The sequence below is a fragment of the Thunnus albacares genome, chromosome 3 (genome assembly GCF_914725855.1).
Source record: "Thunnus albacares chromosome 3, fThuAlb1.1, whole genome shotgun sequence".
NCBI classification, from domain to species: Eukaryota; Metazoa; Chordata; class Actinopteri; order Scombriformes; family Scombridae; genus Thunnus; species Thunnus albacares.
The window spans coordinates 4,021,563-4,046,393 of NC_058108.1; the positions used below are offsets into that span (position 1 = coordinate 4,021,563).

The 24,831-nt window shown below is 42.7% G+C and overlaps 1 protein-coding gene across 6 annotated transcripts in view; it reads right to left on the reverse strand.

Moving 5' to 3' along the window:
• Positions 1-342: 342 nt before the first annotated feature.
• The window catches only part of LOC122978849 (nucleosome-remodeling factor subunit BPTF-like), a 45,413-nt gene continuing 20,924 nt past the window's right edge, over positions 343-24,831 (reverse strand). For 5 of the 6 annotated variants that reach the window (XM_044345881.1, XM_044345883.1, XM_044345880.1 and 2 more), the window contains 21 exons: positions 23,589-23,713; positions 23,168-23,296; positions 22,903-23,053; positions 22,709-22,748; positions 22,234-22,459; positions 21,579-21,728; positions 17,819-17,949; positions 17,384-17,498; positions 17,035-17,252; positions 16,623-16,863; positions 16,234-16,517; positions 15,895-16,008; positions 15,448-15,606; positions 14,876-14,958; positions 11,957-12,182; positions 11,377-11,699; positions 10,474-10,647; positions 9,467-9,659; positions 8,780-8,864; positions 6,394-6,580; positions 343-3,904 (listed from right to left, as the gene is read on the reverse strand). In XM_044345881.1, the coding sequence (XP_044201816.1) occupies positions 3,898-3,904; positions 6,394-6,580; positions 8,780-8,864; positions 9,467-9,659; positions 10,474-10,647; positions 11,377-11,699; positions 11,957-12,182; positions 14,876-14,958; positions 15,448-15,606; positions 15,895-16,008; positions 16,234-16,517; positions 16,623-16,863; positions 17,035-17,252; positions 17,384-17,498; positions 17,819-17,949; positions 21,579-21,728; positions 22,234-22,459; positions 22,709-22,748; positions 22,903-23,053; positions 23,168-23,296; positions 23,589-23,713 (3,361 nt within the window). In that variant the 3' untranslated portion in view covers positions 343-3,897. The remainder of the gene's footprint in view (positions 3,905-6,393; positions 6,581-8,779; positions 8,865-9,466; positions 9,660-10,473; positions 10,648-11,376; positions 11,700-11,956; positions 12,183-14,875; positions 14,959-15,447; positions 15,607-15,894; positions 16,009-16,233; positions 16,518-16,622; positions 16,864-17,034; positions 17,253-17,383; positions 17,499-17,818; positions 17,950-21,578; positions 21,729-22,233; positions 22,460-22,708; positions 22,749-22,902; positions 23,054-23,167; positions 23,297-23,588; positions 23,714-24,831) is intronic. The other variant, XM_044345882.1, reaches the window with a different exon arrangement.

Consider the following 24,831-nt stretch of genomic DNA (forward strand, 5'->3'; position numbering starts at 1 on the left):
CTTAAAACTTAAGATGTTTGTACTTTTTCCTGAACTTTGAACTCTCTCCCTTTAGACGGAACATCTGTCAACATCTTTAAAGAGCAGATTGAGACCCACCTGCTTTTGTGTCATTTTTTACTTATTTCTATCCATGCTGTTTGTCTTTCTTAAGTTTGAAGTTTTGTGACATACGCTATTGAAACATTCCATATAAACACACTCACTTATACTGCAAGACTTATACAATACCACAAATTCAATGCACAGTAACAAACTTGGATACCTCCGTATGATGAACTCCGGGGTGTCTGTAATGAGCAGAGACAATTAAAGAAAACACAACTCTTTTGAAAACTGGTGCCAAAAACATTACTTTATTATCTAGGATGAAATGTCCTATCAAGTACAAAAGAGAATCTCTTCGGAGTTGCCACAATCTGTTAAAAACATAGAGTACTTTTTAATCTGCAGTTACGTTTCTTTAACATTACTCAAAAAACTGAGAACTTTTCATTGATATGAATAAATAATACAAGAAATGCAATGTCAATATAGAAGTTATGCTGAACTGGTTGGTTTCTTACAAAAAAAGAAAAAACTCTTCACAAGAGTTACTGTGTCACTCTACCCCATTCAAAACCTTTATGCTCACAATATGCAGCACTTTAAATATAAATGGCAATTTCACCTAAATGTAGAGTTCACTTCAATTAAAGAGAAAAAATAGACAGTTAAAATATACAGGCGGGCTTAGTTGCTGGTTCAAAGAGTGAAAAATAAAAGTTTCTACTGCTCTAAAAATCTCTCATCTCTACATATTTGGACAGTCATCATATACAACAGAGATTACAAACTGGATGAAGCACATCGTCAGATTACAAAGTGACACAGAAATTTGTGTGAAAGACACAAACACAGAAAAGAAGACAGAAAGCTACATTATCTCTCAACTCCGCTTGTACACACATAAAATTAAAAAAAAAAAAAACGATTGAAACTGAAACGTTTGCCTAAATTTAAACGCATCAACTTAGACGACTGTAACTTTTGTCTTATAACTCATCCCTCCTACAAATCTGATAATCACAGATTACAAAAATGTTCCCAAATATGCTAAAAATGCAGCTATAAAATTTTCATACAAACCCCACGGTACAAAGACTCCCCAGTCCCCACTCAAAGAATACTCCCAGACATGTTGCCACAGACCGCAACATAACTGAGTTGATGAGTGGAAAAGTCTATTATCCAATTACTTAACCATGCTTTGAGGGCGAGTTGAGAGACATATGTGAGCCAACCTGTCAACTTCAATGTAATATGCTGGAAGAAGTGGCCGATAGATAAGGGGAGAGAGACTTACAGACTCAGAGCTTTGACATGACAGTATGTGTACGGAGGGAGGGTACAGTACATGTGGGTTAGTTAAGCCTCGTACAAGTTTCACCTTCCCTGAAGGCCTAATGCTTCGACCAGTCTCATTTCCTCGCTTCTTGTCGTTGACCGTCTTCAGGAGGTCAAGTTTCAAGGAGAGCTAGTTAACATTCTTCGCTTGCATATCACAAATACACAGAATGGGGGAAAAAGGTTAGAGGAGGGGCAGGATGTGGTGGGTGGAATGGCCTGTCCTGGGTGTTTCCCTCTAGAAATTAACATGAAAGTGAAGCAGCCCTCAGACAAAATGAAGACCCCTGAAATACTTGAGTGAGTCTACACCCATATGTGGTGATGTTAATCCTATAGAAAAAAAAATGGACTATTTTTCAGAAATATAGCTGCTATTACAAATGGAGCATTTCAGCAGCAGAATGCCGAAACAGGGAATGTAGTAAAATGTACCACTGAGGGACAAGTTCACTTTCGAATGGGTTTCATGAGGCCGGTTCATGCTTTGTGCAAAACTACACACCTGTGGGTCGAGCCCAAATCATACATTTACAGTCAAAATAACTTGGCATGTGGAAGGTTACACCATGCCTGAGATTAACTGAATAAAGTGGATCTGAATGCTGATTGGTTTCGGTAGGGGACAAAGAGATCTGTATGCTCCTACTGCACCGATAAAAACTGCTTCAAGGCATGCAATCGTAAAAAAATTTGAAGAATGAACTCCCAACACGGACATGAAGGCTGCAGCTCCCGCACATTAAGCATCATGTGAAGCATGAACCGGGCGTTTTGATCATACTCACTCGAGGGCATTAACATCTTAAAAACAGGGTTTTAATGGGATGTATGTGTCATGAAAATGTGCATTCTAATTTAAGATGTAAGCAGAGATATTCAAAGTGACAGGATGAAATGAAAGTTGCACCTCTGGATAGGAAGAACGAAGCTGACACTTTGCTATATAGGAAACACAAAGTTAGAGATCAGCTACAGAATTAAAACACAGCTCTGGTAAGAGTCTGCTGCTGCCTTATGATCAGACTGCCACTGAACATCCAACCTGACAACTTTATCTGCCACACCACTTCCCATCTTGGATCTTTCTTCTCATAGAGGGGCTTGTTGGAATGAAACAGGCAGCCAAACAAGAGTTCACAGCTGCCCTGCCCCTGGTCTGAGGGTGGGACTTAATGTCATTTACTTCCCACTGACACTTTGGATGGAAAGGGGAGGATGTTGGAGGGTGGTGGGCTCTCGTCCAGTCAGGGTGTCAGGTATTGTTGAGCTTTAACTGTGACACCCAGTGCGAGCTCTTCTCCTGAGTGGGTTCAGGTTCAGACGCAGCCTGACTTGGACCACAGGGCTTTTAATCATTCAGAGGAAACTGCAAGGCTTGTTGTCTTTTTTTTGACACTTGCTTTTTTTTTTTTTTTTTTTTTTAGGAGGGAGCTAAGAGGCTGCTGATTGTAGTTTGTTGTTATGAGACCTACAGAGACGGCAAAGAGAGGAGGAAGAAAACAGTTGGATAACTTGGTTGTTTCCTTTTTTATTAAAAGCTTTACAATATGACAAAAATATGCACTAGGGGAAATACAAAAAAAAAAAAAAAAACAAACAAAACAAAAACATGTATTGGATGCCAGTGGGTCAGACATTTTTGACATAGACCAAGCAGCCATGTTGGTGAAATGTAACTGAAGTGTATGATGTGATGTCGGCCCAACAGTGTATATACAAGGACTTGTTTTAAAACTGGAGACTGCCGAGCTCGCCGTATTTAGAAACAGGAAAGCTAAACTAGATTTTTCTCCAATCTATCTTTACAGATCCTACCATTATTTCCTTTAGAACATGAAAATAATCCTTCACAAAAAGATATAATATGCACATAAAATAACATTATACATGGGTACAGCCAATAAAAAAAAAAAAAAAAACTAATAAATGTTGCATGCTTTTTTTTATCTTAAAATTCTCGGCTAAGAAATGAGGTAAAAATGTTCTGCTGCAGCATGTTATGACCAATATGATAAACAACAGTTCTATCAAATTAAAAGATAAGTTATCAGCATGTGTGGAACTTAAGTCAGATTTCACAATCAAAATCAATAGCTTTTTTGTTGGTTTTTTTTTCTCCAAAATCGAATCTCGAGAAAGAGAGTGACAAACGTAGCTAAACTTCATATTTTGCCTTATATCCAACTCAAAACATAAACAAAATATCAGTCATCTGTTGCAAGAAGTGTAAGAAAATACATTTTCCCTTGAATGCTTTTTGTATTACCAACATGGCTGCCATTATTAGACAGTAGAAACTTTTTTTTTTTTTTCCTTTCCTTTGCTTCTAAAATAAAAAAAGGATCACACCTACAGTGTGGCTTAATATATGAACTTTCTTACAAAAGTTTTTTTTATTTTTTTTTTTTTATTGCTGTTTTAAAGAAGTAAAAAAACAGCAACATCCGGGATAGCAAATTATTTGTTTGTTTGTTTAAAGAGTGACCCCGGCACCCAGGAGTTTTGACATCACAATCTGCAAGAGAGGGAGAGAGAGAGAATGGATGGTGTAAATACATGCGGGTGAAGCACATCACCATTGTAGGCACATACAGCTGGATGCAAACCACAAGAAATGTTCAGCTTGTTCCTCAGTAAATAATACAAGAACAGTAAAGTATAATATCCACATATTAAATCGCTCTAACTGCAGACAAATGATGCTAAAAATCTTGTAGTGTACATCCACCCAGCGATCACGTCACGCAGCGGGGGGGGGCAATGCAGTGGTGAGGTGAGTTTAGAGGCACGACAGAAGCACAAGCAGGGAGTGGAGTTATTATTGATTTGTTGTATCAAGGATCATCTGTGCAGAGAGAGCTGCTCTGCTGTGCTGCGGACGAGAACAGCAGTGATAACTCAAACTCTACAAAGATGGAAAAACATCGCTTGAAATAGATTTGGGTGATATAGAGTTTTGATTCTCAGCCAAAAACCTGAAAAAAGACCTGATCCAACAGGTTTGATCCACGTTGAGCAACTATTTCTCTTATTTCCTGGTTCGTGTTGCATAAATTGTTTGGTTGAATAGTCAACTTGGAATTACTATTCCTTATAGTTAATAAAAGTTGGTAGAAGATGAGGTCTAAATCTTCCATAACTCCACTAAAAAACATCAAATAGCAGCAGAAAATGCACCTTCGTTACATGGTGAAAGTTGACGGTGACATGTTGTTATGAATGAAATGTGTGTACGATGAAGATACCACCATAATGGAAGTGTACAGCATGAAGGGTGTGACTCAAAGCTCATACAGAAAGAAAAAGCTCATGTAGCGGATCACTTCAGTGCCTCGAGCAAAACAAGGCCTTCAGAAAAAAAAAAAAACTGGATTTGTGATTTGAAAATTTATTGTGTCCATAAATCACACATTATTGTTCTAGAGGCAGAACGAGCCTGCAGGAAGTATGAGCATTCAGTCATGACCACCTCTCCCTGAAATGATAGAAAGTTTCGAAGAAACACAAGATTGTGACCCAGAAAAAATCAAAGAGAAGAAGGAGTCGATGAACTCCGCTAGCGTCTGACGAGTATTTCATCATGAGAAGAAACGTTTTATAGCTCTCGATAGAGAACGTCTGCGCCTACCCGGCCTCCAGAGGGGTCCGGGCCGGCTGCAGAGCAGCACAGCTGGAGCTGCTAATGGCTTGGTGTTTTTCTTAAGTATTCAACAGGGTGAATGCTCTCTGACTCTGGGGCTAGTCTGTCATCTGCTGCTATTTTGTGTAGGGCCCTATGATTTCCGTGATGCGGAAAACATGAACAGTATTGCAGAATTTGATAATAACAATGGAATCAACTGTAAACGCGGAATATTGTGGAATTTGCCAAAATGTGGATGCAATTTATAAAAAAAATCAGGGTTTTCCCTGCAGCACTGAAGCATTTTTCACAGCACCTACACTGAATGAACTGAAAAAAAAACTATGTTGAGAGTCTCTAACGTGTTTTGGTGTCATTTACAGGCTGCTGCAGCTTCTGTCCTCTGATGTGTGTGTGTTTCACTGACGGCAGGGATCCACGGCAAAACCTGGAGCGGACTTCTGAGTTGTGTTTCTTTTATGTTTGTGAAACTGAACTGAACTGATTCGAGGGTTGTGGGGAAAACGGAGTCTTTAAAGAACTCTGAGACTGTGGGACGAGTTACACACACACACACGCACACACACACACACACACACAGCAATGTTGCTTTGCTTGCTTTATTTAATACACCTATTGAAAACTAAACTGAGTTGTGGTCTGTTTGTTTTTGCAGTGTTGGTTTATGGTAAAGTATATTCCATTGCTACTTGCTGTTTGCTTTATTGTTTTGTATGGTTTGACGGAGCTATTTTCTTTCTATTTTATAAGTATTATTTGTTAGACATGAGTCTGACTGGCACCCCTCTTCCACCACACACACACACACACACACACACACAGAGTCATGTCAACGAGGCCCTCTGACACGGCTAAGTCATCCAAAAAAACTGAGGAATTCGACACTAGGCTAAATTTAGAGCAGAGCGATATCCAAACTATAAGCCTTTAAACATTTACCAATGTTATTTTGTGATCATTATTTTTTATGGCGCACAGTGCAACCACTCACAAGAATGTGAAGGATTACTTCAGGCCATAGCGCTTAAAACATGTTTCACTTCTTCATGCTGGTGTGTATTGAAGCACTTTCTTTGATTTGAACAAGTAGTGCAATGTGGTGTTGCATCATTACAAATTCATTTATATTTGTTCATTTCATTCAATGTATGATTACATTTTGAATACTTTCTAACTGAATAGTTGAAATGTCTCTTTCTGGGGACAAAAATGTGCTTAAAATTGTAAAAAAAAAAAAGGAAAATTAAAATGGAAAACACGGAATTTGGGGATAAACAGATTTCATAGGGCCCTTATTTTGTGTTGATTTTCCTCATCAACGCTGATAATCATCATCATCATCGTCGTCGTCACAGTCTTACCTGCTGGCTTTGAAGCCTTTGAGCTTCTGGACGAAGAAGGTCTCCAGAACCTCGGCACACTGGTAGAAGGGCGAGTCACTGGGGTTGTAGTAGCGGCAGTTGTCGAAGATTTTGGTCATGTCCGCTACAAACTCTGTCAGCTTCACGTACTCGCGCTTCTGTAACCTCTCCTCCATGGTGGAAAGGTCTAAGAGAATAGGATTTAAACATGTGTTAGGTTAATGATAACAGAAAAAGATTTAAAAACCCCAAAAACCCTACACATCTGATTGCGAGCTCTTGCCAGAAACAAACATCACACATGCGGAAACTGTAGATAAATATCTGGCTTCGCTAATCGACGTCTCTGCATGCCTTCTTCAAAAGTAATTGCAGCTTATGTGGCATGTGCTTGACAGACGTTCAAATGTTTCCTGGGAGCGCAGTTCATCACTTTATATGTGACAGAAAAAAATCCGAAACCTCTGCCAGCGTTTAACCTCAATCTGCTCAGCTTCTCACATCAGTTACTGAGATCTGACCGATTTGTCATTCCTGAGGAGAGCATCATTATGTGTCATTCCTGAGGAACGAAATCCACACAAAATGAAACTCTTCCACAGTCCGATGAGTTATCAGTGCTTTCAAGTCTAGGTCTCCCTTGAAAAGGAGCTTTTCAGTGTTACTAACCTAGTTATATCCAGTTAGAAACTGGAAAAAAATGTGAGATTCAGTTAGCGAAGAAGCTAACTGGCAACAGCCGAGCCTTCATATAATCTGCTGCTGCCGGTGGTTTGCTCTGCACGGCGTCCCCGGGGCTGCGTTTTAAACAAACATATCCGACTCTTAACCTCCTTAACCCCCACCCAGCTGGCCAGGAGCTTACAAACCTCATGGTCAATATCAAAGACCTCCTTCTTCTCCCGTCATCAGATTTCATCTCAAAACCCTCCAAAACTACCAACGGCTGCAGCTACAGCAGCCAAACGCCCTTTTTTTTTTTTTTTTTTTTTTTTGAAAAGCAACAAGGTCTTTTTCTTGCGGTGGAAGTGAGGGGGCAGGACTAGAGTTTCCAGGATCGGGCCAACAGGAGCTGAGTGTGGGGCTGGTCCTTTCCACAGGGAGCCCGGCAGACCCCGACCAGCTCATTAACGGTTTGTTTGTGTGGAAGTTCAAAAAGGCCCCGTTGACGTAAGTCCCCATTTACATGGCCGGTTTGATCTGAGTTGGAGGGCTTCCTCCCTGCTGGTCTCCTGACGGTGGTGTTTTAATGTTGAAGATATAGAGACTAGGTGTCACTTCTAATGCATGAAGCGATGGACGAATGAAAACAGCGTTACTGAGTAGAACTGGGATTACTCTCAATCCCAGTTTGAGTAATTCGGTATTTGGTATCTGCTGATACAGAGACAGAAAGTAGGTTTACATTAATGAGTCAGTAAGATATAGTATCAGAGCATCACAGCTTTCCTTTGATAGTTTCCTGTAATATTTTGGATTTTTGGTATAATATCATTGGAGAGACTTGGCCCAATTAGCTCTGCTCACCTTTCTTGCTGATGTTTCGGGTCAGTGAAGTGGGAGTTGGAGGGAGAGTGATTATTTATTTTATATGGTTTTTTCATTGTGGAGCTTTCTAGTTTAATAGCTCACAGCGACATGCTTTAGGAGTCGCTTCCAGGATTTAAAAATACAGCTTGTAAATTCAGCGCTGTGAAGCCAAATCTCAAGTCTTGGACTTTCCCACCAGAACTAGAAACATAACATAACATTACAAAATAGGTTTCAAAATTCTTTTTACTTTCAACTGCAGCGACAGGACAGCTTTGATAAAAAAAAAAAAAAAAAAAAAAAACACAATACAGCCCACCGTGAATGAAAAGCAAAACACAACACCACCCTCAATCTGAAAACAAATGCTTTGGAAAATAATAGCTTCTTAAGTATAAGCAATTTTTAGTAAATGAGCTAAAACGCGCAACAACATTTACAGTACTTCAAGAGATTTTCCTCACTGATATGCATTTTATTTCAAAAAAGCTACTCAGATCATTTGTGGTATTGAGTGAACTTTCAATCTCGTCCACACACACACACACACACACACACACACACACACACACACACACACACACACACACACACACACACACACACACACACCAGAAGCTGTCATACAACTCAGAACGTGTCCGGGTTTAAAATGAACCTCAACGGACACAGAAATGGAAATGATTTCTGATTATTATAGCAGATACAGTAGCAGGGAAACATTCAACTCCAAATATTGCTGCCAATTGTGTGTGTGTGTGTGTGTGTGTGTGTGTGTGTGTGTGTGTGTGTGTGTGTGTGTGTGTGTGTGTGTTATGCAGACACATGTTTTAGCAGCACTAATCCCTCCACTCACCCATTGGTTCCTTGATAACCCTGTAGTAGTCCGGGGCGTCATTCGTGTCCACTGGCTCCAAGAACGGCCACGCCATTTTATGTGCCTGCAGGGGAGTAAGAGAGAGGGAGGGGCCGAAAACAGGGATAAAGAGAAAGACAAGACACTTGAGAAAGCTGAACCCGATGAAGAAAAAACAAACAGCGCCATGAAAATGACACTGGAAGCAGGTGGGTCAACACAGATGTTCTCTCGAGCCTTTTTCCCCACTTCTGGGTCTCTCACACAGACACACAGAGCAGTGGAGAGAGGAGGAGAAAATGACAGGAGAGTGTAGGAGGAGGAGGAGGAGGAGGAGGAGAAGAGAAAGGGAAGCTGGAAAAAAAGACTCAGGCTAGGCAGCTGTCCAACTAGCGCTCTGGGGAGCTGAACCCATCAGATAAGATGGACAGAGAGGACTTTTGTTTGGTGCTTTTACACTTTAGTGGGGCAGCGAGGAGCTGTGTTAGTGTTCGGCCTATCGCTGGTAATAAAACTACTGCTGTAATGCTGCTGCTGCTGCTGCTGCTGCTTCAGCAGCTGCTCCAGGACCACGGTTGACTTAAATGAAATGTGCCTTTGATTTCCACCAACCTGCATTTCATTCATCCGCTACATCAAAGTTAACACATGTAATATGTGCAGCTACCGCGCGGGTCTCCCGTTCACCTGTAAGGAGCGCAGGATTCTCCGCAGGCCCTCGTAGTCCTTTTCTGTGAGCGGCGTGAAGACCGTCATGGCGTCCTCCGTCGACTGGCACTGCGGGCACACGTATTCGTCGATGTGGTTGGCCTCGCTCTGCAGGATGCCCACACAGCGACCGTGGTACCAGTTCTGACACCGGTCACAGCCGATGTAGAACCTGGGAAGACAGGAAGTGCTTTTACTTTTACATAACAGACCCACTTGCTTTCATGTTTACTCATACACTTTTTTCAAAACGTGTAAATTTCCCCCAATATTGTTTAATTATTGACAATAACAAAACATCTGTGCTGGAATGCTAGCATCACCAATTTTGTTCATGTTGCTATGGTTACAGTTCTGGGGGGGGGTATATAAAGGTTTCTCTGAATGCTGCCCTTCTTCACCTTTAAAACTACTTTGTATTTCTTTTAAAGTATACACGAATAAAGCTTTACATTTCTTGACAAGACCTTAATTGCTCGGGTAAACAGGAAAGTAATAAGTGCGATGTCATACAGGAAATGCAATTATTGCAAAAATACATCCAAAATAAACAAATGCAGTACAGATTCCATCACTTATACAGCAACCAAACCATCTACACAACTCACCTCTCTGGTTTGAGTTAAAAGAAGACTAGAGAATTTAAAAAAAAACAAAAACAAAAACAGCCACATGTGTGATTTCAAATGATTGATTGGTGCTTCTATCCTAGCAGCTGCTTAACTTCAGTTAATTACATGCACCTGCTGCATCAGACCTTCTGTAAATACATGAGTCTGAGGACAGTAAGAGACAGTACAATGTATCTGTACTCCACTACTACTTTGACCAAGAACTTGCAACACTGATGATGATGTAAACCATATCGACCCGTGCATATGACGTTACCATGTACCAACAGAAGCTGTGTGAGGCACATAAACACACACACACACACACACACACACACACACACACACACACACACACACACAGCAACTCCTTACTGGGACTCGTCATATGGAGTCTGACAGATGCAGTACAGCTCCTCCGTGCTGCCCTCCTGGCCCCGTTTACACTCCACACAGATGTAGTCGTCCATTTTCTTGGCCTCCTTCTCCGTGATGCCCACGCAGTCGCCGTGGTACCAGTTGGTACACAAGTCGCAGCCGATGTAGAACCTTTAGAGAGAAGCAGCTTTGTTATTAAGGTCTCACAGTAAAGCTCAAGAGACATCCTGGTACAATAAATACATAAATACATGTTCTGATATCAGAGCAGTAACGACTCAAAGCTATTGTATGTTATGCTGTTGTATAACCACAGTGAGGTGTTTACTGTGTATGACATGTTATAGATTTCCCTCTCTGCCCGAGGGTGCACTGCTGGAGTAGACAGGAAGTTAAAATCACTTCAGAGAATGTGTTTATGTTTCCACTACATCTGTAGAAGCGTGTAGATCAGGAAAATTACACAGATTACGTTTTCTGTTGTGTGAACTGACATTAGAAGACGGTATGTTGTGGAAGCAGCAGAGAGGCCAGATGCAAAGATCTGCTGAGTGGTTTTTTTTACTTAATGCATGGCCACATTGATACAATTAACAAATCAGGTTTCCCTTTTTTTTTTTTTTATAGACTAGTCAGGAAGTTGGCTACACAACTTACGTTTACACATCAACTTTAAACGAAATTCCATCCCTCGTCCTAATATTGATTCTACAACCAATGAATGAATGCTTTACACACGGAGGCTTCTGTTTGACCAGTCAGCAAAGTTCAGAGCTGTAAACTCCACCCTGCTAGTTCCTGGACAATCAGATTTCTCATCGGGAATCATATATTTAAAACAGTGTTTAGAAGTGCTTATGACTGTAAGGTAATAAAGTACTGAACATGGCGTCATCGTACTTGGTCTCATCGTAGGGCGTCTTGCAGATACAGTAGAGCTTGGTGTCCTTCTTGCTCTCCTTGGTGCTCGTCGTCGAGATCATCTTCTTCTTCTTGGACTTTGCCGACGACGCCGTCTCCCTCTCCTCCTCGCGTTTCCTCTTGTGTGCGGAGGTGACGGTCGTGGTGAGGTGGTGCTGAGTGGTGATGCCGTGTGTGCGTGCTAGAGTGTGTTGTTGCTGGCTGTGAGCCGCCGCCGCCGCGGCCTGGGCCGCCTGTTGGGCCGCTGCCTGAGCCCTCTCCTTCTCCCTCCGTATCCGCAACAGGTCCCTCTTTAGGTCCTCCTGAGGACGGTAATGACGGGACAGATGGGGATACAACAGCTAATGAGCTAAAGCCAGATTCTCTCATTTATGTTCAATAATGATTTAAAAGGAAAAAATGTGTTTTCAATGTTGTTTCTTGCACCATTTCTTTATAATTATTTTTAAACTTATTTTCTTTCTCATGTACCTGTTTTTATGTACAATGTATAACATAATATTTCACTGGAAACAGATTTCGCCCTCCTTGTTCTGTTGTTATGTCCCTCCCTCTGTACCTGGGCCTCGAGCTGCAGCTCCTTGTCGAGAAGCGCCCGCTTCTTCAGGATCTCCATCTTGAGGCTCTCTTTGTGCCGGTAAAGAAGTGACGAGAGCTTGCTGGCATTGGCCAACCTCTTCTTCGCCTCTACCACCTCCTCCTTCTTCCTCCTCTTGGCCGCCTGCCTCTCGTCCTTGTCTATCCGGTCCAGGATGTACTTCATCACCTGGTTGCATACAATCATCCTGGACAGACAGGAGGTGAATTAATTAATGACTTATGTCCTCCTAACCTTTTATAAGTTACAGGGCATCATAAATAGATGTTATATAGAACAGTGCTGTACTGCACGTTGAGGATGAACGGGCCCGTAAATGAAGTAGAAAAAATGACACTCGGCTCAAGAAATAGCTCTGCTGAATCTAATGAGGACCCGAGTGTAATAGGGCTATTTTTAAAAGGAATAAAATACACTTAATACTCCTGCTGAGAAAAGGGAGAAGGATAAAAGAAAAGGGAGGGAAAGGATTATCACATATCTGAATCTAGAGGTCAGAGAACCGCTACAGTTGAAGTCACAGAGGAAGAAAGTTATCCCTCTGAAACACTGGTGGGCAGGAGCGGAATATTAATCCAAACAATGCTTCAATGTTTCAGAGAGTAAAAACCTTCACGGCTATTGGCTACTTCGAAATGTGAACATCTAACTTTCCACACGCATGAAACGGCAGTGCGTGTCAATGAACAATGAAAGCGTTTCTCTTGACTCCGGTCCTCCAGGCGTTCTGGTGGTCCTGGGTTTGACTCTGGCTCTGGGTTTTCCTTGTGTCTCATCCTCGTCTTTCTAAAAATTTTTTCCTTTCTCTGCTGTGAACTATCAAATAATGGCTAAAACACAAAAAAGAAAAACAAACAGTTTGCCTTATCCAAAAACAACTTGCTCAGGGGATACATGGTTTCAACTTCTTAAAAAAAAACAGATGAGTGTAAACACTTTCTGCATGAATTGATCGACAAATCAAACAACATAGCCTTCTGAAATCCCGAAGATAACATGGCTACCTCCTAAAACTGGCTGCGATTGTGTCATCATCTCTGTGAGAACCGCGGAGCTGCGTTACTGGGCCACGTGTCTCGCAGATGTTGCAGGGTTATTTGGTTGTTCGGGTGTTTATTTGTGTGTGCTTCAGTAATATGGGAGTGGAGCTGAGAGTTGGAAGAGAGGTATGGTGAGAGATGAACAGATAGAGAACTAATGGGAAGCCTCACTGCTCTTGTAAACATGGGAAAGCGAGGAGGAAACGTCATACACGCAAATTCGAGCAAGTTAAAATACACATGGGGGTTCAGGGTCACATATGAGGTCCTACACTGTGTGATGACATAACTTCCTGCAAAGCAAAAGTAGTACAAGAGATATTAAGCAGGGAGATACTCGGATATATACACTACGCTTTCCAACTGACCTTATATCACTTGGGGCTGCCAACGTTTTGTCAAAGATTAGCGTCAGTATATTACAGTAAATCTACGTCGACAGTATGTTCACTTGTGTTTGCTAACATTCACAACTAAGATTGAAAATTGTTGGTTCGCGTTGAGCAACAGAGTGTCTGTCTTCTCCGGTGTGTACGTTTGTGTGAACGACACACCAGCACATCCACGACGGCTGCTGAGGTCAAAGACGGGCCACCCGAAGTTCACGCCGCCAACGCAGCGCGGGAGCGGAGGTGACCGATGAAACGGGACAAGGCGAGCTGAATGTCAGAGCTCCCGGTTTTACACACGGAATTGTGTTTTTTGGAGGAAAAGCGAGAGAAAAGGATGACATGAAGAAATGGAAAAAAGGAGCGGAGAGACAGACGACAGACAGAGCTGCTGTAATGATGTCAGGTTAGTCTGGGTTTGGTATTTCAGGTCTGTGTGAATGGGCTCAGTGTTGACACACCTTCTGTGGACATAAACACATGGTTGACAGGGTCAACCATAGGTCAGAGTATAATCTATCTACAACGTAGAAAAAAAAGGAAAAGGGAAGAAGGTGGAAAACATTTCTTACTGTTGCACTACTTTGCCTTTTATTTTATGGATTTTATTTGCATGTTCACAGTTGTAGTAACTCTGCTTTTCAGAATAAAACTGCACCTTTTTCAAGATAGAAACTTTTTGACACTTGGTCCTCAGGAAATAACTACTGAAAACTGTTACGCTGTGGTTAAAACAGTGCCAGTTGGTCACTGAAGTGATACTAGATTAAGATCAATGCATGTGATATTAGTAATAAAAGTGAGGCTATTTAATTATCTGCCCATTTTAGACATTATTTTATGTCTAATGATGTCAAGCTGATAGATTTTTTATTAGAAGTTTAAAGTCCCTACATCCCTACAGATCAGTATACGTCTGGAAGGGTATTGTGCAATTTTGCTGTAAAAACTCTTCTCATTTATAAACGGATTAGTCTTTATGTTCTTGCTCGTAGGGTCACAGTGAGGACGTGCAGCTGTTGGTGGTTGCACATCCAAAAGTTCCCATGCTGTGCAGAGTCTCCCGACGTGATGTTGGACAAAACTCAAAAAGAGAGAGGAAAGGATAACGTATATACTGCTTTGGTGGTGATGTTACAGTTCCATAAGACGACATTATCCCACCAGTAATAATCCTACGCTGTACATCCTGTCTGTGCTGTTATTGCCTCAATTTCTGTCGCTTCAAAAACATGTTGCCACAGCGCTTTCAGTTTGATTTGTGAAAAAAAAGTCTAACTCTTCTCATGACCCAGAACACTTCAAAATAAACCTCGTGCCCACCAAAAAGAAACCTCTGAACACCCACAAAGTGGTATTCACACATTTTCTCACACACACACACACACACACACACACACACACACACACACACACACACACACACACACACACACACACACACAGCTAACCTCTGATTCTCTTCTCTCTCTGCAGGTGTCATGGTCTTCTTCTGCTTCAGATGCTCAATCACAGCGTTTTGTTTCATCACCACCTAAAACGTGATGCAAAAAGTAAACAACATGTTTGTCAGCAGTTTGAGAGGAAATAGCTTTACTTTAAGACTTGTGATGTGTGCAACAAACGGATTGTTATTGAACGCAACCAGGAAGACCACACGCAGGCCTACGTCAGAGTATATTAGCTGAATATTAGTAGGTCAAATAGACACACGGAGACAGGTGAGCACACACACACACACACACACACACACACACACACACACACACACACACACACACACACACACACAGTAGTATTGGCAGTGTTACATCCACCAAACAGAGACAGAGTCTGAGCTGTAAAAATAAACCCAGTCTTGGTGGACGGGTTGGAGGATGATGACTGTTTATGTACTGATGGCCGGCGGAGAGAGAGAGAGAGAGAGAGAGAGAGAGCTTTGGACTGAGATGGATGACCTGGTTATGATGAGTGCCTGAGCACACGCACACGCACGCGCACACACACACACACACACACACACCTGTTTCTGAATGATGTCGCTCTGGCTGGCTGCGTTGAGGGCTTGCTCTTTCTTAGCCTCTAAAGCTTGTCTCTTCTTCTGTTGCTGCTCTCTGAGCTGGTGGATCCTCTGCAGCTGCTCCTGGACAGATGCTGCCTGGATAGTCACAACGTTCCCGATCTGTGAAGACAGCATAAAAGAATATATCCAAAATGTCTGAAGCAGTGGTGATGAATCAACATACCTCCAATGAAGCTGCATTTATTTAATTTGAACTTCTCATTTTGGTAAATATTACAGTTATACCATTACAGATGTAGGGTTAGGGTATTCTAAAAGTAGCCACAGTATCAAATACAGAATAATTCTAATTTTCTGATGATCCAGTGGGATAAAAAAAAAAACCTTTGCAAGGTTCTGTGAAGGTAATGTAAGCTAGAGTCTGGTTTAGCGGGCCAGCTGCATTACCTGTCCTCCCTGAGCTGAGGTGGTCCCAGTCTGTTGTATCTGGATAGGAAGCTGCAGTTTGATGTGCTGTGGCAGAGAGCCTCCACCCTGCTGGGCCTGCAGCTGGGCCAACACCTGCAGCCACAACACAGAAGATACATTTAACAAAAACTGAAAAGAAAAATCATGCTTTTGTTTACTGACTTGAATAAAGAAATTTATTTAGATGGTCTGGACATCATGTAGCTCCACCTGAGCAGTGTCTGGTTTCTAAATAACTCAAGGTTATCTGAACTACTGCAGTTTGTGGAGTGAAGTTATGGTTAACTTCTCCACTACCGACCACTAGTCTAATCATACCTGTACCTGCTGTTGTAGTCCAGACATGCTGATGAGCTGGGGCGTCTGCTGCAGCTGCAACTGGGTGGTTCCTCCCTGCGTTTTCACCTGCAGCGAGGTGGGAGACTGAATGGGCATGTGGGCCTGCGTCTGAGGGGGTAACTGGCCTTGTGGGGTGGCTGAAGAAGGGGTGCTGGTGGTGGCCAGGGGGGCTGCCCCTGCCTGGACGGGGGAGGCTGCCTGCTGAGCGGGCTGGGCCGGGGTTTTGGTGGAAGTTGAGTTGGGCTGGCCGGGAACTGTGGTGGCTGGAGAGAGAGAGAGAGAGAGAGAGAAAGAAAATGACATTGTAGGAAAGATATTTTAGGACTAATCGGTCCTAAAATGCAAACACTGATTCATACTTTTCATACCTGTGCTTGACGTCGGTGTAGCAGCTGAGGCCAGGGGCGTGAAGAGGAAGCGCTGCACCTGGCCGTTGGGCAGCGCCGCCTGCATGAGCTGCTGGCCGGGTCCTGGGATGACAGTGACGCCGTGAGGTATGACCTGCAGCTGGCCAGTGGTCTGACCTTGACCCTGAACCATCACCGTCAGAGCCTGTTGGGTACCACCGACACCAGCCTGCCGATCCACACCTGACCCAGACTGCTGCTTCTACGGGAGGCAGAGAAAGAAGCTCGTAAGTAGGTGAATCAGTTCAAACTTTTGACTGGCACTGTATTTATTTAATATGTCTGAAAAGTTACACTTTATATATCCTTTAAGTCTAATTTATTTATGTGATGTAGGACATCCTGGAGTTTTTAGTGCCCCCCCCCCACTAACCTGTGTGAGCTGGGTGAGCTGTGCCAGGGTGAGTTTAACCTGGCCTTGCCCCTGCGCCCGCGGTGTGCCGGGTGGTGTTTGGCCAGCTGCCTGTCCCCCTGAGGTGGGGCTGGCTGCCCCTTGTCCAGTGACTGTGGCAACAGGGCTGGCACCCGATATTGCTGTGGACACCGCTTGGCCGCGAATGATCTGCGTCACTACTTGCTGACCACCCTGACCTAAGAAGAGGAAGGAAAGTTTAACATACGGGATGGGTAATGCAAGAATCTCACAGATTCACTCACTCGAGGGTTGTTGTATTAGTATTTTAGGAAGAGGCAGGGAACAACATACTGACTCGTTCCATTACCTTGTTGGACCATGAGGGGTGTTCTGAGTATCGTCTTTCCCAAGGGTCCCGTCTGCTGGATTGGGGTTCGGATCACTGTCATTCCTGGACGGATCTGACCACCAGCTGCTAGAACCTAATAGATATTTTCATAAAGACGTTACTAATGAATTATTTCAAAAGCCAGCAGGTTTTTTCCTGCCAAGATGTAATAAAAAACAAACCAACATTCGCAGTTACTGCTTCTCCTTTCTGCCAAAATATGGAAATAATTACATAAAACTCATTATTCAAAAAGTGAAAACAGCAAAAGGCAACAGAGCCTGTAATGTGAGAACCTTCAGTACACATGTAAACATGAACCAAACAAAAAGCAACAGAGGGAAAAGATGGAGAGCAGATATGTAGACTATAAAATGTGAATACTTCGGCGCCGCAGGGAGAAGACAGATGTACCTGCTGCTGGGAGCCTGGGGCGTTGGGCCTGATGTTAAGCGTGGTAGTGCGGGGCTGGAATGTGGTGTAGGTCTGGGCACCGCCCGCTGTACTGGAGGGGATGATACCCAACACCTTCTGCTGAACCACACCTGCAGAGAGAAGAGGAGGGTGAAGAGTCACAATGAGAGTTTCCAGAAAGCAGTTGGTCAGCTCTAATAATCAGTCAAGATTACATCATAACGGCAGGAGAGAAGAAATATATAAAGCAATGACACGAATGGCACTGTGAGGCGATTCAGTTTAAGAAAAATACTGCAAGAGAGTGAATGCTTTAAGCCTAAACAGTCTTAATACAATGACTGATGTGAAGCGGTGGTTACATGTTTGCATGTTACAAGTGAGCAGTTGTGCAGAGGTCCCGCATTGACTCAGCTCAATACATTATTTGTGGGCTTCTCTCCTTGCGAGATGGCCAGCTTTTGATCACAGCGATGGTAAATATTAGTTGAGCAGGTAAACAAAATCTTCAATGGCTCACTGAAAGCTTAGTTGGGTTTCCCCCAACATACTTGAACGCCCTCATAAATTATGCATGAATTCAGATCCTACTTTAATCTGACAAAGGGAGCGTTTCATATTTGTTCGCCGGGCTCTGTGAGCTCACGTGAAGTCGACGGCAGAAATGGAAACCGTCAAGAGTGTCGCTCTTTTCCCTCTGCTCCTTTTCGCCTTCTTGCTGCGGTTTTTCAACCACAACCAAGCAGGTAAACCTATACATCAAGGGTTTCCCTCTTCAAACAGGGACGTTAAGCCCGGTCGTAAGACGTGGGGAGTTGCTGCTCTGGTCGCACACATCAAACACTCGTTTCTATGGACTGGCTTGTTTGTAGAGGTCGGGGAGTTGGGACTCCGGTGAGTGGAGAGGTACACTTTTATTCAAAAAGATGGAGAAAAAAAAGAAAAATGGAATCCCGCTATAGAGGGCTACCTGTCTGGGAAGCAGACCTCAGGGTAAACTTGTTTTCCTGCCTAACTTCCTTAAGCCCTTCCAAAACAAACAGGGCGCCCAACAGTCATGCTGGATAAATACACATGTCCATTAAATGGTTACACTCCACCTGAACTTAGTTTCTCCTTCATAGTCACTTCAAAAAGGTAAGAAAAATCACTTTCTTTGTATCCTTGGTGAATATTTTTCATTTTATCTGGTGATTGCGATGTTTTATTTAAGCTAGTTTATATCAAATGATGAGATTTTTGTAAGAGCGTCATCATTGCATCATCTTTGAAAATTGGGATTTCTATTAGTTACTGTAGCTTTATATCTGCACGAATGGAGTCTGTATCAACTGGAGGGAATGTGGATCCAGCTTATAAAGGTATTTGAATTACCAAATTAACCTTTCCTATGCTTTTTGTCAAATTTTAACAGAAATTCTTTCACTTGAAATTTCACATTTGAATTCAAAAACATATCTACTGTTTACAGCATGTAATCAAGTAACTGATTTTGTGAAAGCTGAATTTGACCTATGACCCAAACCGGAGCTGTCAACAGCTTTAATGGAGCATGTCATCATGACAGACCACCTTTACTGGGTGTTGTGCTTTATCCATCATCCGATAATTTGACAGGACCACAGACAGGGCAGGTGGTTCTCAGTACAAACCATCGCCTCATCCGCGGTGTCAATATTGACATTTCAAAAAGTTAAAAAGCACCTAATTTGAGATTCAATTCTAAATCTGCAGTCTGGATTTATAACCTCAGACTACACAAGTCTACCATCCCAAAATCTTCCAACCAAAATAACAGCTTTCTATTAGATTACCATGCCGACAGGACACAACCAGACATCATGTGCCATGCCAAACTAAGCTGCTGACTCACGGGGTTTGCACATAGTTTACACCACAATACAGTTGGTGCACAGCAGGCTGCCACAGCAGCACATACACAGTGAGCGACTGGCTGCATCTAAAATGGTTGCACCTGTTAAAATTTGTAGCAACTTGAACCAGATGGCCGGACTTAACTAAGCTTAACATTCGAAGTATGCATTAATTCATTTAACTCTCTCTTTCCTCTTCCTCTCTTGCTCAGACAGTGATCAGCATCTTTTGTCCACTTGGCAAATTGAAGTCTGAAATTCGCTTTGCTTTTAGCTCTGTTTTTAGTCTTCACTGATTCCTGAGGGAAATATCCAGCTCTCAAGCTGTCACACGCTCCACTATGTTCACCAGCTAGTCGCTAACTTTGCCTGTCTGCCAATTGAGAACTGGGCAGGTAGTGTAGAGGGGGTTTATCACACCTTTTTCATTGAAAACACCTGCGCTCTGCGTCTGACAACACTTCTATGGGAGCAGTGAGACTGAGCCAAAACAGTAAAGTTGCTGGCTGGAAAACCAAAACAATGAGCTGAAAGATGCTATAAAGCTCCGTTGAGCTGAAGGAAACTGCAGTGTTGGGCGATAATGGGTGTTACTGAACAAATCAGGGCTGTGGGAGAGGATTCTGAGGTCTGTAACCAGCCCAGATAAACGTTGTATAGAAAAACTGCATTAAGGTGGCAAAACTCACTCTAACAGCTGTGTAGTTGATTCAGAGAGACAGGCGAGGGGCCTAAGTTGTGGGCCTTTAAAAAACAACCTTATACTTGTGTACTTGGCTCGACGACAGCGGCAATTAGGGATGCAAACTCGAACCGTAAAAAAACTGAACCATCCGCTGCACAAACCGCCGCCCGTTTCGCACATGTGAGCTGCAATTTTTTCAGTTCCACGAGGAATAAAAAGTTGTTTTGTTGTGTGCATGCAAGACTCTCCCTTCCCTTTCCCCATCCCTGGAGAGTCGCTGTCCAATGAACTATCAGTATACCAACGATGAGTCATGTAGGTGGAACTGGATGTATAAAGAGAATACAGGGTGGAGATGTGGCATGTGGAGGACAAAACGTAACATTTGAGGATGCACCATTATCTTTTAAGTCACCCGTGTGGGAACATTTTAGGTTTCCTCCCTGACTATAATAGTGAGGGAGCGAAGGTCATTAATTAAAAAAAAAAAAAAAAAAAGACTGTCTGTGAATATTGCTTGCCACATATAGGGTATGCTAATAGTGATACATCTAACATAATGGGGCATCTGTCACCCAAATATATCCCTGGCCCTAACGAGGTCATTTCAGGCAAATTCAAACAAACAAGGTAAAACATTTTTGCTTTTGAAAGAATATTTGTTGATTTAATATATTATGAAATATCTTAATTTTGCAAATAAGACAAAATATATAAGAGAACATTAGAAATGTTTTTTTTTCAATGTTTTTCTTCTTCTTAATGTGGCAAACAAACCGAACCGAAAGCTGCAATAATACAAACCGTGGGCTTGTTGAACCGTCGCGCCCCTAATGGCAATCAGGAAGAGAGGAATGTCTGATTTGTATCTAATTTGTAGACTTTCAAAATATTTGGGCCTGCGGCAGCTGGCACCAACATCATTTCAAATGAAAGAAGACAGACTCGGTCCTTCTACAGCGCCTTGCGCATGTTTGGCACGCTAAAGTGCTTACAATGGCATCCAATTAACGAGCCAGATCTAATTTGGCTCCTTCAACATATTTGAAATGTCTCAGCTGTGGGTCCGAGGTGAAGCAATGAAAACACAAACATGACATGCATCCGGAAATGGCGGTGGATGGAAAGAAGAAATGTCTACATGGAATAACTTGTGCCCTCCGTCTGCCTCTGAGGTGTGACTTATTAAAACCTGCTGTACCTCCTTGTGAAGTTGGCACGTTGACTGTGACGATCTTGCTGTTGGCTGGCAGCGGCAACTTGGTGGTCACTACCTTTCCACCCACGGAGGTTCCCGTAATATGAAAGGTGTGCCCACCAGACGTGGCCACAGTGGTCTCCGTGCCTGCTCCTAATAAAGCAAACAGACAAAAAAAAATTACAACAAATATAATACTTTTACAGCTGTGAATCCAATACTACCATGTGATAACCACCATGGGAACATCTAGCTAATTCTCTGATGAAAGACAAACAGTGTCTGAACTGAAACATTTCCACAGAGTTTTAAACTTTGTTGGTGAAACGTGTAATTGTTGCCTTGTTCATTACATCCAATCAACTTTTGTGTCTAAACCAGCACAGCTACAGTGAGTCACATGCATTTGACAGCCACAATAAATACACAGTTAACAAATACAAAAAAGTAACACAACAGCATGTTGTAAGAGAATTATAGATGATACCTTGATGTTAAATTTAAGGCTGAATGGCATATCTCTTGGTAACATGTGTTCTGACATGCCCTTTCCCTTAATATAGGTAAGAACAAAGAGTACACTGTACGTCCCTCCTGCTGCCCCATGCTAACGTAGAACAAACTGGCCATTGGTTGCACTCGAACACTCACTACATACCTTGTGTGTTTTGACCCTGCTTGACCCAGGTGGCGAACGACTGCTGGAAGTTCTTGTTCTGCTGGAATGTGACGGGGGTACCCATCTTGGTGGACAGTACCACCTTGGTGCTGGGGGTGCCCTGGCCTGACAGTGAACCGACAATGACTTTGGGCGTGGAGGCAGGTGTGGTGGGAGTCCCTGTTGGAGTAACCGTGACTGTGCCGGGTTTCTGCTCCAGACGTTTCTAAAATAAGTCAGTCAGTAAATTAATAAAGTTTTTGAAAGATATGTCAAAAGTTAAAATAGAGTGAGATGTTTTGGAGCAAAAATCAAATAGTGATCAAATATTGTCCTCTGCTAGAGGTTAAACTGCCTTCTGTTGCTCACAAAAATAAGAGGTAAGCCTTGTTTAAAATAAGTAAGTACCTTTTTCAGTAGTGTTTGAAGAAATTGAGCTTTTTGTGTAAAAACTACTGAACTAATGCACACTTACCTTGGCTTGTTCTGCTGCCTGAGCTTTCTCTTTCTCTACCCTGTAACAGAGAAAAGAACCACTCAAAAATTTGTTGAAAAGAAGAATATTAGTACAATCTCCATCGTGTTTCAAACTAGTTCTGACAGATTACATTATTGACTCTTCAGGTACAAGCATCACATCCTTGACCGACACCCCTGTGACCCTCTGACCTTTCTGAGAAGGCTCTGATCTCCCAGAGGTCCAGCTCCTCCTCAGCCACCCAAGTCTCGATCACCACCGGGCCCGTCTGCTTGGCAGGCTCAGGCTTCTTGGGGCGCAAGGCACTGGAGCGCAGCCCCTTCCTCTGAGGAGTGTGGGTCTCTGGGATGGTGGACAAGATGAATTAGCTACAATCATAATTTTGTCTGGGTAGGTCAAAGCTTCCCTTTCTTTTTGTTGGTCTGGGACTCTTAACCTCTCTCTTCAGTGTTTTACCTTTCGGCGTCTCAGGCACACCGAGGGGGCAGATGATTTTGCGGATGCAGTACTCCGAGCGGATGCCGTAGGGCCCCACGTCACGGCGCTTGATGATCTCCGTGGTGGTGATTTCGGTATCTGACGTCTCTGTAGCAATGAGTGGGGATAGGGCTGGGTTGGTATGGTGATGAGGAGGAAAGCCCGAGAAGATGGAGGAAATGCACTCCATACAACATAAAAAAACAGTGAAACCTGTCTTTTTCCTGTAGGTTTCTTTTGGCCAAAAACACCCACAGTAAAGAATCTCATATATCAAACAACACAATTAATTCCACTCTCATTTCTAAACTAAGCTGCAGTTGCTACTTTCATACCAGCATCTACTTACACTACTTGAGAAGTTTGAATGAAGGCATCTTTATTTATTTGATTGTTATACCTGTACGCGTGGTGCCGACAGCAGCGGATGGTTTGACGGCCATGTCGTCCCATCTCAAACAGGCCCACAATAGCCGCAGCATGAGGCTGACACCGGCCAGAGACTTCACCGTCTGCAGGCGATACCTGGACGCAACACCCACAAATGATTCAAGCATTATAGAATATTAGAGAAAATAGAAATACGTCAGCTGTAAACATTTTGCTTTAAAATCATATTTGGAGAATGAATATAAAGGCTATGGAGAGAATGAGTAGTTGTTACACAGCTGTGGATAGTAGAGAGCTGGCGTTCCTTTACTGCCATGGTGTCATGCAGGTCATTAATGCAGGAAAAAAAAAAAACAAAAAAAAACTGACCACCGGTGACTTGCTCAGTGTTGCAAAAAACATATTGCAGTATGATCATGGAACAGGAAGAGGCAGAGTAAAACCAGACTGAGGTTTTGGTGATTTTCTGTCCCATCATGACCATTTCCATGAAAGAAACAGGATGACTGTCTGCCACCTTTAATACTGCAATTCATTTTATATGTTGATTTGTTTGAAGAACAGATATTATTTCTGACTACTAAATTCAAATAGGAAGCTTCATTTAGTCCCTTTTAATTGAATGAATACTTTAGGGTGTAACAAACAGGTTGTCAGTCAGTCAGTCTATGAGTTATTGCTTGACGTCATCTCACTCTCACTTAAGACACGCTCGTTTAAAACATCTTGAACATCTATAAAAACACTGATCAGGATGAGGATGTGTGTATCCTTAAGGGGTTGGTAGATATTCCCTTTCCCATGTGTAACCACAGGCGGGAAAATATCCCTGGGTTGCAGGGCTGGGTCATTGCACAAAGTGAACATCCTGACACTTCTCCGACCGCTAGATGATTCATGTCTGCTTCGGAACTCTGAGGTCCGGTCAAGAATAACCAGAGACACCGGGCTCGGAGCCATTAACGTCGCTAGCGGCCAAAGCCACGAACGGCAGACAGGGAGGATGAAAACATAAAGAACAACAAATCAACAGGACACGGCACTGAGACATAAACAGGAAAAAGTGTTTAAAAGGTTGGACGGTGAAAGGAAATAGTAGCGTCTTTATCCCTACGGTTGTTGTTGTAAATATCACAAATTAAAACTATGTTATGAAAAACGTTTAAAATTAAAACATATCTCACCGTTTGTGTATAATTCTTTAAGAAACAGAACTACGCAGGCCTTGTTATGTCACCCAATATCCTCATTAG